This window comes from Urocampus carinirostris, chromosome 6 (genome assembly GCF_059441175.1).
Source record: "Urocampus carinirostris isolate Australia breed hairy pipefish chromosome 6, RoL_Ucar_1.0, whole genome shotgun sequence".
In the NCBI taxonomy this organism is placed as follows: domain Eukaryota; kingdom Metazoa; phylum Chordata; class Actinopteri; order Syngnathiformes; family Syngnathidae; genus Urocampus; species Urocampus carinirostris.
Genome location: NC_142354.1, coordinates 18733183 through 18745690, shown reverse-complemented (window position 1 = coordinate 18745690; position 12508 = coordinate 18733183). Strand labels below are relative to the sequence as shown.

The 12508-nt window shown below is 39.7% G+C and overlaps 1 protein-coding gene across 1 annotated transcript in view; it reads left to right on the top strand.

Moving 5' to 3' along the window:
• LOC148363998 (sodium-coupled neutral amino acid transporter 3-like) overlaps positions 1 to 10975 on the top strand; it is a 55902-nt gene extending 44927 nt beyond the window's left edge. The window contains exons 16-17 of the mRNA XM_088338129.1: positions 4040 to 4143; positions 5774 to 10975. Of these exons, the coding sequence (XP_088194255.1) occupies positions 4040 to 4143; positions 5774 to 5878 (209 nt within the window). The 3' untranslated portion in view covers positions 5879 to 10975. The remainder of the gene's footprint in view (positions 1 to 4039; positions 4144 to 5773) is intronic.
• Positions 10976 to 12508: the final 1533 nt, after the last annotated feature.

The following is a 12508-nucleotide window of genomic DNA, read 5'->3' as shown; positions in this document are numbered from 1 at the left end:
AGTATAAAAAACATGTTAAAGTATTGTAATATCTCAGATAACAGCAAACTTGTTGATCAAAGTGAATAACCTATATTACCTCCTTAGCAATGGTTGCCACAAATAACAAGAACACTTTGTACTGTCAATTTAGGCAACATGATCATTAAACCTTTAAATAAACTACCATGAAAACAAAAAAGGTTGACTTCGTGTAGTAAAAGAAAAAACAAAACATGTCTGCCATCTAGTGGTGACCACAGCATATATTTGAGTTTGCACCCTGCCTGGATTTTGCAGTTATATTTTTCCTCCCATATTTTCATAGATAGATATTTCATTCTTGTTTTTACCACAATTATCTTTTCCCCATGTTTTCATTGAAACATTTTGAATGTTTTTTGTTTCTTTTAATGAAATAATGTGATTGTGAAGAACAACACCTACTATAATAATGACTATGATAATCAGAATAATAATAATATCAGTTGCAGTAATAATAATCATTGATGTATTGCATTATTTGTCGAACAATCAAGTTTAGTATTTGAACCTGCCAAAAAAAATAAAATATATATAATCCAAGAAGATAAATGAACCAGTATTTGAAATGAAATGAAATGAAATGATCTGCATTTATATAGCCCTTTTCAAGTCAATGACTTCCCAAAGCGCTTTACATTGTGCTTCACATTTCCCAATAGCGGCCGTAATCTGTGCAGCCATGTAAGGCGCTAACCTGCTTATTGGGGGTATTGGGGGTTCAGTGTCTTACCCAAGGACACTTCGGCATGTAACACGGACAAGCCGGGATTCGAACTGGGATCCCTTAATCCTAAAAGGATCGCTCTACCTCCTGAGCTACTGCCGCCCCTGTCAGTAATCTGAAATGTGAAACGGATAAAAAAAGATTCATTTTAATAAAACTCTCTATAACATGAAAATCAAATAAAAGAAGCTGGCAATATTCATGCACCATCAGCAGCCATTAATTTTGATTTTGGCAAAAGCAGGCCAAATTTACTTCAAAGAAAACAAATATAATACCAAACTGATTTAAACTGTTTTTTTTTTTTTGAACGTTGGGATGAAATAAGTGGGTGGTTAGCACGCAGCCCCATGGTGCGGACCTTCAGGGTTCAAGTCCAGCTACTGCAGCCTTCCCGTGTGGAGTTTGCTTGTTCTCCCTGTTAGGTTAATTGGCCGGTCCAAATTGTCCCTAGGTGTGAATGAGCAAGTGGGTTGTCCGGCTCTGCGTGCCCTGCGACTGGCTGGCAACCAGTTCAGGGTGTCCCCTGCCCACTGCCCGAAGATGGTTGGGATGGGCTGAACCCCCGCCACCTTACTAAGGATAAGTGCTGCAGATAATGGATGTAATATGTGACCAGTTCTTGAAACAGGATTCGGTACGTGACGCAAAATAGCTCCACAATGACACAGATTATAAGCACTAAAATAACTGGATCAATGAATAAATACTTCTCTGTATATTAGCCAAAATGATATACAGATGCCCCTCGACCCTACTGAGGATAAGCGGTGCAGCTAATGAGATGAGATGAGATGAGATATACAGATGTATTGACAAAATAAGTATTATGAATTACATATTCCGACTGTTTAGAATCTGTGTTTACCCGTCTTTTTTGACACGGCACCACCTTTTCAGTACTTCTACATAAAAAACACCTAAAAACGTGACCAGCGAGTGTTGACCCAGAAAAAACGGTAAAAAAAAAAGTCAGAAGAGAGTCAACATCACTTTGCCGGCATTTCCACAGAATTGAGGTCATGGTTCTTTGGCTCGGGGTGAAAGTTGAAAGTATTTCCGTTTACTCGCCGCCAAGGACGTTTTTAAAGCCACCGATAACGTGACCAACGTGCGAGGGGCTTAAACAAAGATCACCCAAAAACATGTGTCGGTGGTATTGAAGTAGAGAAGCTGGTTAAAAACACAATGTTGCAATATATACATTTAAAATTATATAAATAATTATTTTACAAAGGCTGGTCAAGAAATAGCAAGTTAATAAGCTTTCTTTTATTTTTTACAACACAGGTGCAGACACAACGTTGAGGGTCTAGTTTATTAGGGGGCAAAGGGAGATAACAAAAAGTGCTTCACAAATGTTAGGTGTAGAGATAATTCCAAACAAAAAACACAATCCTGACAAACTTAAAGTTAAAGGATGTTCACAGTTGGTCAAGGACAGGCATCAAGAGGTCAGGAAACAAGTGCAATCAGGAAAATATACATGGAAAGAAATGGTCTGACAGCTTGTTCATGCTGGATCTTAACACTTAAATCCCAAAATAATTGATTGATGTGATTATCCAGTTATATCTATACATATTATAAGAATTAAGCTGCTTAAACTTATCCAACTGATGTAATTTTTGTTTGTTTAACAGTAGTCACAGTTTAATTTTAAATTTTAACTTTTATATAAATATTTTATTTTAAGAAGTTTTTTTTTGTTATGAGACTGAGGTGGGCTCTCATATCTCTGGGGTTGAGGTCAAAGAGGTTGTTAAAAGCTCCTCGGTGGCAAGGCCCCAAGGGTGGATGAGATCTGCCAGGAGTTCATTAAGGCTCTGGATGTTGTGAGCGCGTCATGGTTGACACGCCTCTTCAACATACCTCTGGACTGGCAGACTGGGGTGGTGGTCCCCCTTTTCAAGAAGGGGGATCGGGGATTGTGTTCATACTACAGGAGAATCACATTTCTCAGCCTTCCTGGTAAGGTCTATTCAGGAGTACAGGAGAGGAGGGTCCATCAGGAAGTTGAATTCCGGATCCAAGAGCAGCAGTGTGGTTCTCGTCTGGGCAATGCAACAGTGGTCCAGCTCTACACACTCTGTAGGATCCTTAAGGGTGCATGGAAGTTTGCCTATCCAGTCTACATGTTTTTTGTGGACGGCATTCGACAGTGTTCCTCGTGAAGCCCTTTGAGGGTTGGAGTATTGTACAGTCTTATGAATGAATGAATGAAAACTTTATTCGAACATTAAAATAAAAAAACAGAACAAAAACAATAACTCAAAAACCAATATATTACATAATATGTTCGAAAAGGGGTAGTCAGAAGCAAATGCATAAATTCCCTACCACTTCATCTTACCTATTAAACACACCAATTATATAACAATTGTTATACTATTATAATAGCAGTTATGATATAAGAACAGCAACAATAACACAAAGTCTTATCAGGCCTGTGCGGCCCCTGTATTACCAGATTTGTTTTCAATGAGGGTTGGACTCCGCCAGAGCTGCCCTTTGCACCTATTCTGTTCATAACTTTTATGGAGAAAAGTTCTTGGCCAACCTTGGCGGGTAGAGGTCTGGTTTGGAAGCCTCACCATTGCATCTCTGCTATTTGCAGAAGATGTGGTGCTGTTGGCTTCCTTAAGCCGTGAACTAGGGCTCTCACTGGAGCGATTTGCAGCCGAGATTGAAGCGGCCGGGATGAAGATCAGCACCTTCCAGTCCGAGATCATGGTTCTCAGCCGTAAAAGGGTGGCATTGGCTAACCATGTCTTAATCCTCATTTTATGGGTTACTACTGGCTGAAATGCCAAAGGAGGCGATGTTTGTTCCATCAATACAGGCCCTTATGGGCTAATGCGGGCTCCGTACCATGAGAAAAGGCCTGCTATTGGCCGAGAGTGGTGTCAATCAAAAGGCCTGAGGCTAACGGCCATATTGGAAAGAATTGTACGTGTCTGTTTACTTGTAAATGGACATTATGTGGCCGTTATTGTTGAGCTATCACGGCTTTATAGTGTTTGGGTGTCTTGTTTCAGACTGATCGTGATGTTCTCCTGGATGAGTAAATTTTGAAATTAATGGATGAATCCCAAGAGTTTCAGCTTTCCAATAATATGTGGGATTTGTTATTTTAGTGACTGGTGACATTGTACGGACACGTATTTGCTTATCGGACGGCCCGCCGGGGTTATAAAGTTTAAAAAAAAACACTGACAATGTTTCATAAGTAGCACTTTTGTTATTTCAGGTGTCACAAAAAAACTAATTGTTTATCCTCCCTGGTTGCAGGTGCCACGTCTGCCCCTTGCCTTATTTTCATCTTCCCGGCCGTCTTCTACATTCGCATCGTTCCCAAAGAAAGCGAACCAATGAACTCCGTTCCCAAGATCCTGGTGAGCCAATTAAACGTAGCCATGGGTGAGAACCGATACGAGATTTTGGTATCAGCGCCGATACCAATTTTTTCAAGGGTATCGATGCATCTGATGGAAGCCGGTAGCACTAATGGATTTTTATATCTATACAGGTGATTTTATCTCATCTCATCTCATTAGCCGTACCGCTTATCCTCATTAGGGTCGCGGGGGGGCTGGAGCCCATCCCAGCCATCTTCGGGCAGTGGGCAGGGGACACCCTGAACTGGTAGCCAGCCAATCGCAGGGCACACGGGGACAGACAACTCATTCGCTCATTCACACCTAGGGACAATCTGGACCGGCCAATTCACCTGAAATGCATGTTTTTGGAATGTGGGAGGAAACCGGAGTGCCCGGAAACCCACGCAAGCACGGGGAGAACATACAAACTCCGCATAGAAAGTCTGGAGCTGGATTTGAACCCACGACAGGTTCCCATGACATGAACTGTGCCGCACAAGCGCTAACCACTGCGCCGCCGTGCTGCCAGGTGATTTTATGTGTTAATGCTATTTCTATGTTTTCTATGTATGACTTAAAGTTCTGGACTACTACTTTCTCGCTACATTTTAAACACTGCCGCTTTAAATACGGTACACCTTTTTTTCTAGTACACTGAGGAAAACGGTGGGCTGCTCTTTTCCACAACGCACAAAAAACAAAACACTGCTGTCACATTTGGAAACATTTCTGATGCTCTTCAAGATAAATTACCAGTAATCGATGGTTTTGGCAACATTATTCATATTATACAGAATAGGAGCAAAATGGGAAGTTTGTATCAAATTATCACTGTTTGATCAGCAGTGGAAGTTACGCTACACTTCTCTTTCCGTATCAATGGCATCAATGTCAGGTCTCTGGAGTTTCCTTTATTCCTCAAGGAACGATAACAAGGGAATGTACTCTGGTGCTTCTCCGCAGCAACCATAAAAGACAAAAACACAAAAAGACACGTCTCTGTTGGAAACTGGCAGTGTTCTACGCAGAACTGTTGCCCTGGCGTTATTGTCTAGGAATATAAGGCTCACATTTTATGCAACGTAGCCCTTTTTTGCATTTTCTTTTGGTGCAGTAGTAAATATGTGCTCATCTTTGAAATCCACATCTTGAATGGTCACATGATCCAAAAACAGAACTGTGGCAAATTAAGATTCAAGATTAGAGAGTGTCATTATATTCATGAACACAAAATGATAATACAATTTAATTTGCAACCCAGTGTACAGAGCTTACAAAATAATTTTAAAACAGGATTTAATAAAATCAAATAAAATATGTACATATATTCTGCATTGTATATGTACATCAAAGAGAGAATGGAAAAAGACGCAGCTGAAAACTGGGTTTAAAACTTAAGACATGGACGTTAATCAGTTCATTTTTATGGCTGTTTAAGCCTGCGATTTAAAATCTGGTGCGGCTCGTACAATGACAAAATTGAGTTTTGTCACTAAATTTTCATTAGGTGTAGTCTGTAGTCCGTAATTTATGGTACTCAAGACTTGCGTATGAAACAAAGTGTTATCGAACGTGACTGATTAAATGCAAACTACTCCTCCTGTTTGAAGGATTCTGACGCCATTTCCCTGACTTTGGTTTTTAGGCTGCCTGCTTTGCCGCTTTGGGTGTCTCCTTCATGATAATGAGCTTGAGCTTCATAATCATCGACTGGACCACGGGAAGCTCCAATGCTGGAGCAGGTCACTAGTACATCGACCGGGCTGATCAACATCAAAGTGCCAAGGAAAAATGCCATACTTGTATTTGGAGATGAATAAGATACCCTCACTGGCCATCAACCTGGGTAGGGGATATTTTTAGAGGTATTTTTCCAAACTCACCAAAATAGTAAATATGCCATCCCAGTGGGATGCTGTGCAGGTAACTATAAACACTAAATTAAACTTATTTTTGAATGACCACCTTTATGCTGTCTATTAAAGGAACACTGTGTATTGTGTTGTACTTTATAGTGGTTAGAAATAACATCATTCATTCGTTATTCGACAATATTGATTTGAATTACGAGCAAAAACGTGCATTTTTTCAAAAATATTGGAAATTTTAGACTACAGGTCACTAGTTTTTATTTTTTAAATTTTAAACACCGTGGCTTACGATACAATTGTATCATGGTATAATCATCAAGAGCCTGTAAGACATCCAGAGCGATGCAACTGATCTTAAGCTCTCCCATCCCTTGCACACATGACAAAGTGATAGAGAGGAGACCAAGTATTGCCACTAATAAATAATAAATCAATATACATGCCGACACTAATTACTAACTAAGAAGGGGTACACGATAAATTTTGGGCCACCAGTTATCGGACTGATAACAACCTAATACAATCTCACAGTTTTTAGCGCGATAAGGAATATATACCCAATAATTATTCCACGGCTGCTACACTAAAATATTCAATCACCCAACACTACTTATTAGAGAGATTCCAAGCATTTATGTATTTGTAGCAATACTTGCGTCTCCTCTCAAACACTTTGTCATGTGCGCCAAGGATGGGAGAGCTTGAGATCAGTCCCATAGCTCTGCGTGTCTACAGGCCAAATTTTAGTCAGTACAGTACATCGAGTATTGTTTTCAGAATGAAGAATTTATATTATAATTTATATTTAGAATTTATATTGACTGTTGCTCCAGTGAATTAGGATTGTAAGATTGACAAAGTGTCTTAATCGTGATGTGAAGAATATCATTTTGTATAGCTGTTTAACCCGGCGGCTTAAAATCCAGTGCGGCTTGTACAAAAAGAAAGTTAAATTTGCGCATGCGACTTTTAATAGGATATTCATAGGTCGAGAAATTTGTATTTGACATGACTTGAGGCTCATTTAGAGGGAGCTGACATGATTGTCTTCCATCTTGCTGCTAAGCGTACCCCCCCAAAAAAACAAAACCTTGTAAAAGCCTGGCCCCCCAAAAACAAATAAGAAAACGGGTGCGGTTTGGTCAATCTGAGTCTCCATAGTTTGTAATATTCCCTGTTTTCAGTTGCACAACACAATACCTCGACTTCTATTGGTCACATACTACACAGTGTCCCTTTAATTTCATGTACCCAATGATGATCTTTGAGCCATGTTACCCTTAAATCACAGTACCGGCACTGTAAAATTACATCATTTTAAAGTCTCTAAGAAAAGGCTAATGCGTTATTTTCACATGCACAAGTACAGAAAAGGTACTCAAACACGAGTGTGTATTTATATAACTGCTGTATTTTTTTCTAATTCAAAAGGATTGTATTTAACTTTTATGAGAGTTAATTGCTGAGATTACCTCAATGTTTAATTTGGTTTTGAGCAATGTAATACGAATGGTGTTAAACTGATATATTTTCACAAGCTTTAATATCTGTTATCCCTCTGTGAATGATCCTATATGAGCACATTCAGAAATGACCTAGCCTATGATGAAACCTTCAGTTTAAAGTCCACTGTAATGGGACAACGGAGCGCTATCTAATCAATATTTTCCACCAAGAAATGAGCCCACCGTTTAAAGCAGAGGTCTCCAACCTTTTTCAATCTGAGAGCTACTTTTTGTTACTAATTAGGGCAAATGACAATTTATCATGTTAATACTATGTTGTTATTATCGTATTACCAGGATAATTGCTTGATATAGGGTTAAATAGACTCAGTAAACTACAAAAAAAACTTTTACTAGACAATGTCAAGTCAAGTCATGTTTATTTGTATAGCCCTTCATCACAAGGAGTCTCAAAGAACACCACAGGTAACACTAAAGGGCTCAGATGTCATTTCCCCATATTTAACACAGTGCGTCCTATCTGAGAGGTAGGATCTGAACCATAAGAGGACGGTTCCTGAGAGACCAATCCATGTTTTCCAGCCCTTCTAGTAAGATATAATGGTCCACAGTGTCAAAGGCAGCACTCAGGTCCAGCATCAGTAAGAGTCATGAAGTGCCGCAGTCCATTGCCAGTAGATGATCATTGGTTACCTTAATCAGGGCTGTCTCAGTAGAGTGATTAGCCCTGAATCCTGATTGCATAGATTCAAAAAGATTATTCCCTGATATAAAATCATTCAGCTGCTGTGCCACAACCTTTTCAAGTACTTCAGAAAGAAACTGTATGACCCAGCATTGGTGAGCCTTTTTCAGAACAGGTCCGCGGGCACCTCAGTCGTCCTCAGAGGGCACCACGTAGGAGACCCCTGATTTAAAGGGAGGAGCCCATAGACGGATAAAAACATCCAAGACTTGAAACGGGCCGGGATTGAGTGCATTAATCTACAAAGACCGTGCCGATAAATGCAATTAAATATGGGCAAGTTTTCCTCAGTTACACACATTCGTCTGACGTCCGTTTTGAACTGGTCATTTGGTAGACAAATACCCACCCCAAAAAAAATTCATTTGAGAACTGAGATATTAACTAAAATGCATTTTTATAAGTTGACTGATGTGAGAATGTGTCGTGATTTGTGTTGATGCTTTGCTTATAGATGAACGTTTAAGATTTAAAAAGAACATATCCAAATATAAGCAGATGACCCTAAAAGCCAGAACATCATGGAATCTCAACCCACTGGTGGGTTTCATAATTTAGCTTTAAAATATGAATGTGTTATTGCTCTTAACAGTGTTTATTTTTTTTATATTCCTGATATTGATGATCACCTTTTTATTTCAAGCTTGTTTTCTTTTGCATTAGATCAGGGGTGGCCAACCCGGTCCTCATGAGCCACATGTCCTTTATGTTTTGGAGGTTTTTCTTCTCCAACTCTGGTGATGCATATTATAAGCTTGCTAGCAAACTTGATAATGACCCAGGTGATTGAACTCACCTGTATTTGAGCAGAGAAACCCCAAAAACATGCAGGATATGCAGCTCTTGAGGACCTGGTGGGACACCCCTGCATTAGATGATTACGGTATGTTCTTGTAATTTTTTAAGTGCTTTTAAAGGGACAATTTGTATTATTTAGTGCATCCTAGTAGTAAGAAAAACTTCATTCAGGCAAAAAACACGAGCGTGTGTTATTTTTTTAAAAACTTAAAAATCGAAAAATTTGCATTCTTTTCACATATCATGGTCCTCTATAGAGCAGGGGTCTCAAACTCAATTTTCCTGGGGGCCGCCAGAGCTACGGTCAGAGTGAGGTGGGGCCACTTCTTGTTTTCCTAAAGAAAATCTGATTTTAAAAAATTCACTGTTTTCTAAAACAGAGATCCCTCGCTATGTTACGCTTCAGTTATCGCTGGTTCACTCCTTCGCAGAAAAAAAAGTTTCATAAAGAAAAAAAGAATAAAAGAAAAACAATGTATGCTTCCCGCCCCATTGAGAAATGTTTCAGGCAGTCAAGGTTCAACCCTATTGGCCGTTAAATTTAAAGAAACAAAGATTAAAATCAACTCAATGAATACTTCCGCCACCGACTGCACCACTCTTGCGAAATCACTCACGCCATGCTGACTCTACTGTGCTAGTTGGGGTAGTGGGAAGCGGGCGCAGTCGAGATTCACTATGATCGCCCAGCCCAACTTGACATGAGATCTCTGATGCCGATTGGCCAATTCGTATCATAGGGTCGTTCATACTGTATTGTGACCAGACACCTGCTCCGTTTTCCTCTGCATCTTGCTAAGAGTTTGCCTCCCCCTTCTAACGCCGCCAAAGTGATGGATTTGCCAAACCCCTTGGTTCGCTCTTTCTCTCGTTTTCTCGCTCGCTGTCACTCTCGGTCGACAGGCCTCGGATCAGAGCACGCTGACCCACCTCGCCCCCTGCAAAATAAAATAAAAAACATCAACTAATATATAATACGGACTGGGTTTCAATTTTCTCTCACTTTCTCTCTCTTTCATTCTCCGTTGGTAAGTGAAAATAAAATTGGTGTGAAACTACTTAGCAGATTTTCATTTTTCACAGATGGTTCTGAAAACCGAGGGATCTCTGTATTTCTTTTCCTCCATAAAATACATTGTACAAAAATGGTAAAGAGTAAAATAAAATAAATAAGTCAGTAAAAAAAAAAACAATAATTCAGCAATTTTTTTTCCTGTGCAGCCTGAAACCAAACAAGCCACACCCTGGTACGGGTCCGCGTTCCGGTGGTTGCCGACTACAGCAATGCATAATCATGAGCCTATAGGGAAAAGCCTGAAGCAGAAGTCTATTTTACAGTACACATTGGTAAAATGCATGTACGTTATAAGCTACTTATGCTGACTAAGGATTTTTTAATCATTGCAATGACCACACCTAATATTTAATATCTCCATGCTCATTTTTAATGCAATATCCTTCTCCCTACCCATATATGCAGCAAGGAGTTTAGATCCAGATGCCGAAATGTATTTAAATAATAGCATTTGTAGCCACATGTATTCATTCTCATGACAATATTTCCTGAGAAATCATGAATACCGGTAACTCAAGAAAATAATGCTACGTCCCTGTTTGAACTCCACCTCGTGTTGCACAATCGTTTTGTTATTTGAAGGATTATGCCAAAAACAACAAACTACCTGCTGTGAGACTTTTGAACACACAAATTTTACAAAGTGGAAGAATGGAGTTTTGAAAACAAGCAGATCCTGTTTCTGAAGATGCGGTTATAAAAATTGTAAGACATTCTCTTTAAGAATGACTCACCGTTTATGACTGGCTTTTAGGGACTGACGCTTGGGCCTTATATTCAAATTTTGTATAAATGTAAACGTTTTATATTTGTAATTGCCCGTAAATGAAATGTAAAGTGTAAATAGCAGGTGTTAGTTTGAAAATAAAATGTGTTCTTTTTTCCCTGTCAAGACTTGTGTCATTTTTTTCTTGTACATTCATTTATATTGTGATTTTTTTTTTCCTATTCTTCATACAAATTTTCATTTTTTGTTATTCCGAGACTGAAAAAACGCGAACAAAAATAGCAAAGTTAAAGTTAAAACTGCTATATGAATCTTACACCAAACTAAAGACATTTTAATTCTTCCGATCCGGACTCAAACCCACCTCTTCGGACTTGCGGATCCATATTAAACTGCCTCACATAACCCCCACTGCCCCAAACACACCCCCTTTTTTTTCTTTTTGTCAGAACCAGAACAGAGACAGGACCCACTTGCGTTATATTTCACTCAGTTTTATTGGGAAGAAAGGAAAGGATTGCACACACAATCCAGTGATCGCGGGAAGCAGGTCGCTCTGAACGCGGAAGGGGCACTTCCGTGGCGAGCGATGGCGGTGTGGGGAACGGAAAAAAACGGGTCAGTAGCCGGGACAGGAGAGCACAAAACGTGGTCGGGATCAGCAACGAGTCGAAAGCCAGGAGAGGAGAGTAGACGTGGTCAAGATCAAAAAACGGTTCAAAGCCGGGAAACAGACGGGAGCCAAAACAGGAGTGAGTCAGGGTCGAAAAGCTTGCCTAGAGTAAACTGAGGTTCGCAGACGGACTGACAACAGGTGACAGAAAGGAGTAGGTTTAAATAGGAACAGGGAGCCAATCAGCGTCCGAGGCAGTTGGCGCCAAAGGAGTTTGCACAGGTGACTCACATCAGTAATCATGACAGCTTTTTTAATATAATTTTTGTATTAATTGCTTGTTTGTTCTATTCTTCTTTTATTGATATCACTGTTATAAGGTCCCCCGTTCGAGACCTTGAATTGCATTCAAAATGCAAGTGTGTATTATCGGACCTCTAGATGTCTCCGTATTGTGTCGTGCAGCTTTCCGACAGTCGGGGCGGCGCTCAGACGAGAAACCTACATTTCGGAACATTGCGCATGCAGGGCAGATATTTGTGAAGGGGTGAGAAATTTTTGGTTTACAATTAGGACACATATTGAAAAGCAAGTGAAGATTAGTATGACTAGCAACCCTAGTAATCAACAACAGACAAGAATTCACGCTGACACTATGATTATTATTGGCAAGGATCAAACCCTCACTTACATTAATGCAATTCATTCACAAAGAAATCAGTCATCAGTCAAAAAAACACTTCTGAATTTCCCCATTGCAGACAGTACAGTACACCATAAAAAGATACCATTGTAATCTTCAAGGGATAATTTTGATCATTTGAAGTATTATTATGTTTCCCTTTTTTTAAAAAAAAAAATTAGTAACTTATATCATTATGCTTCAGAAATTTTAGAAATACATGACTACTTGTTTCAGACAGCTGGCATTACACAACTCTTGTGTAGTCATCGATAGTAGTACTGTAATACATCCTTCCACCCATTATTTTCCGCTTATCTGGGGTTGGATCGTGGGGGCAGCAGTCTTAACAGGGAAGCCCAGACCTCCCTATCCCCAGCCACTTATTCCAGCTCAACTGACG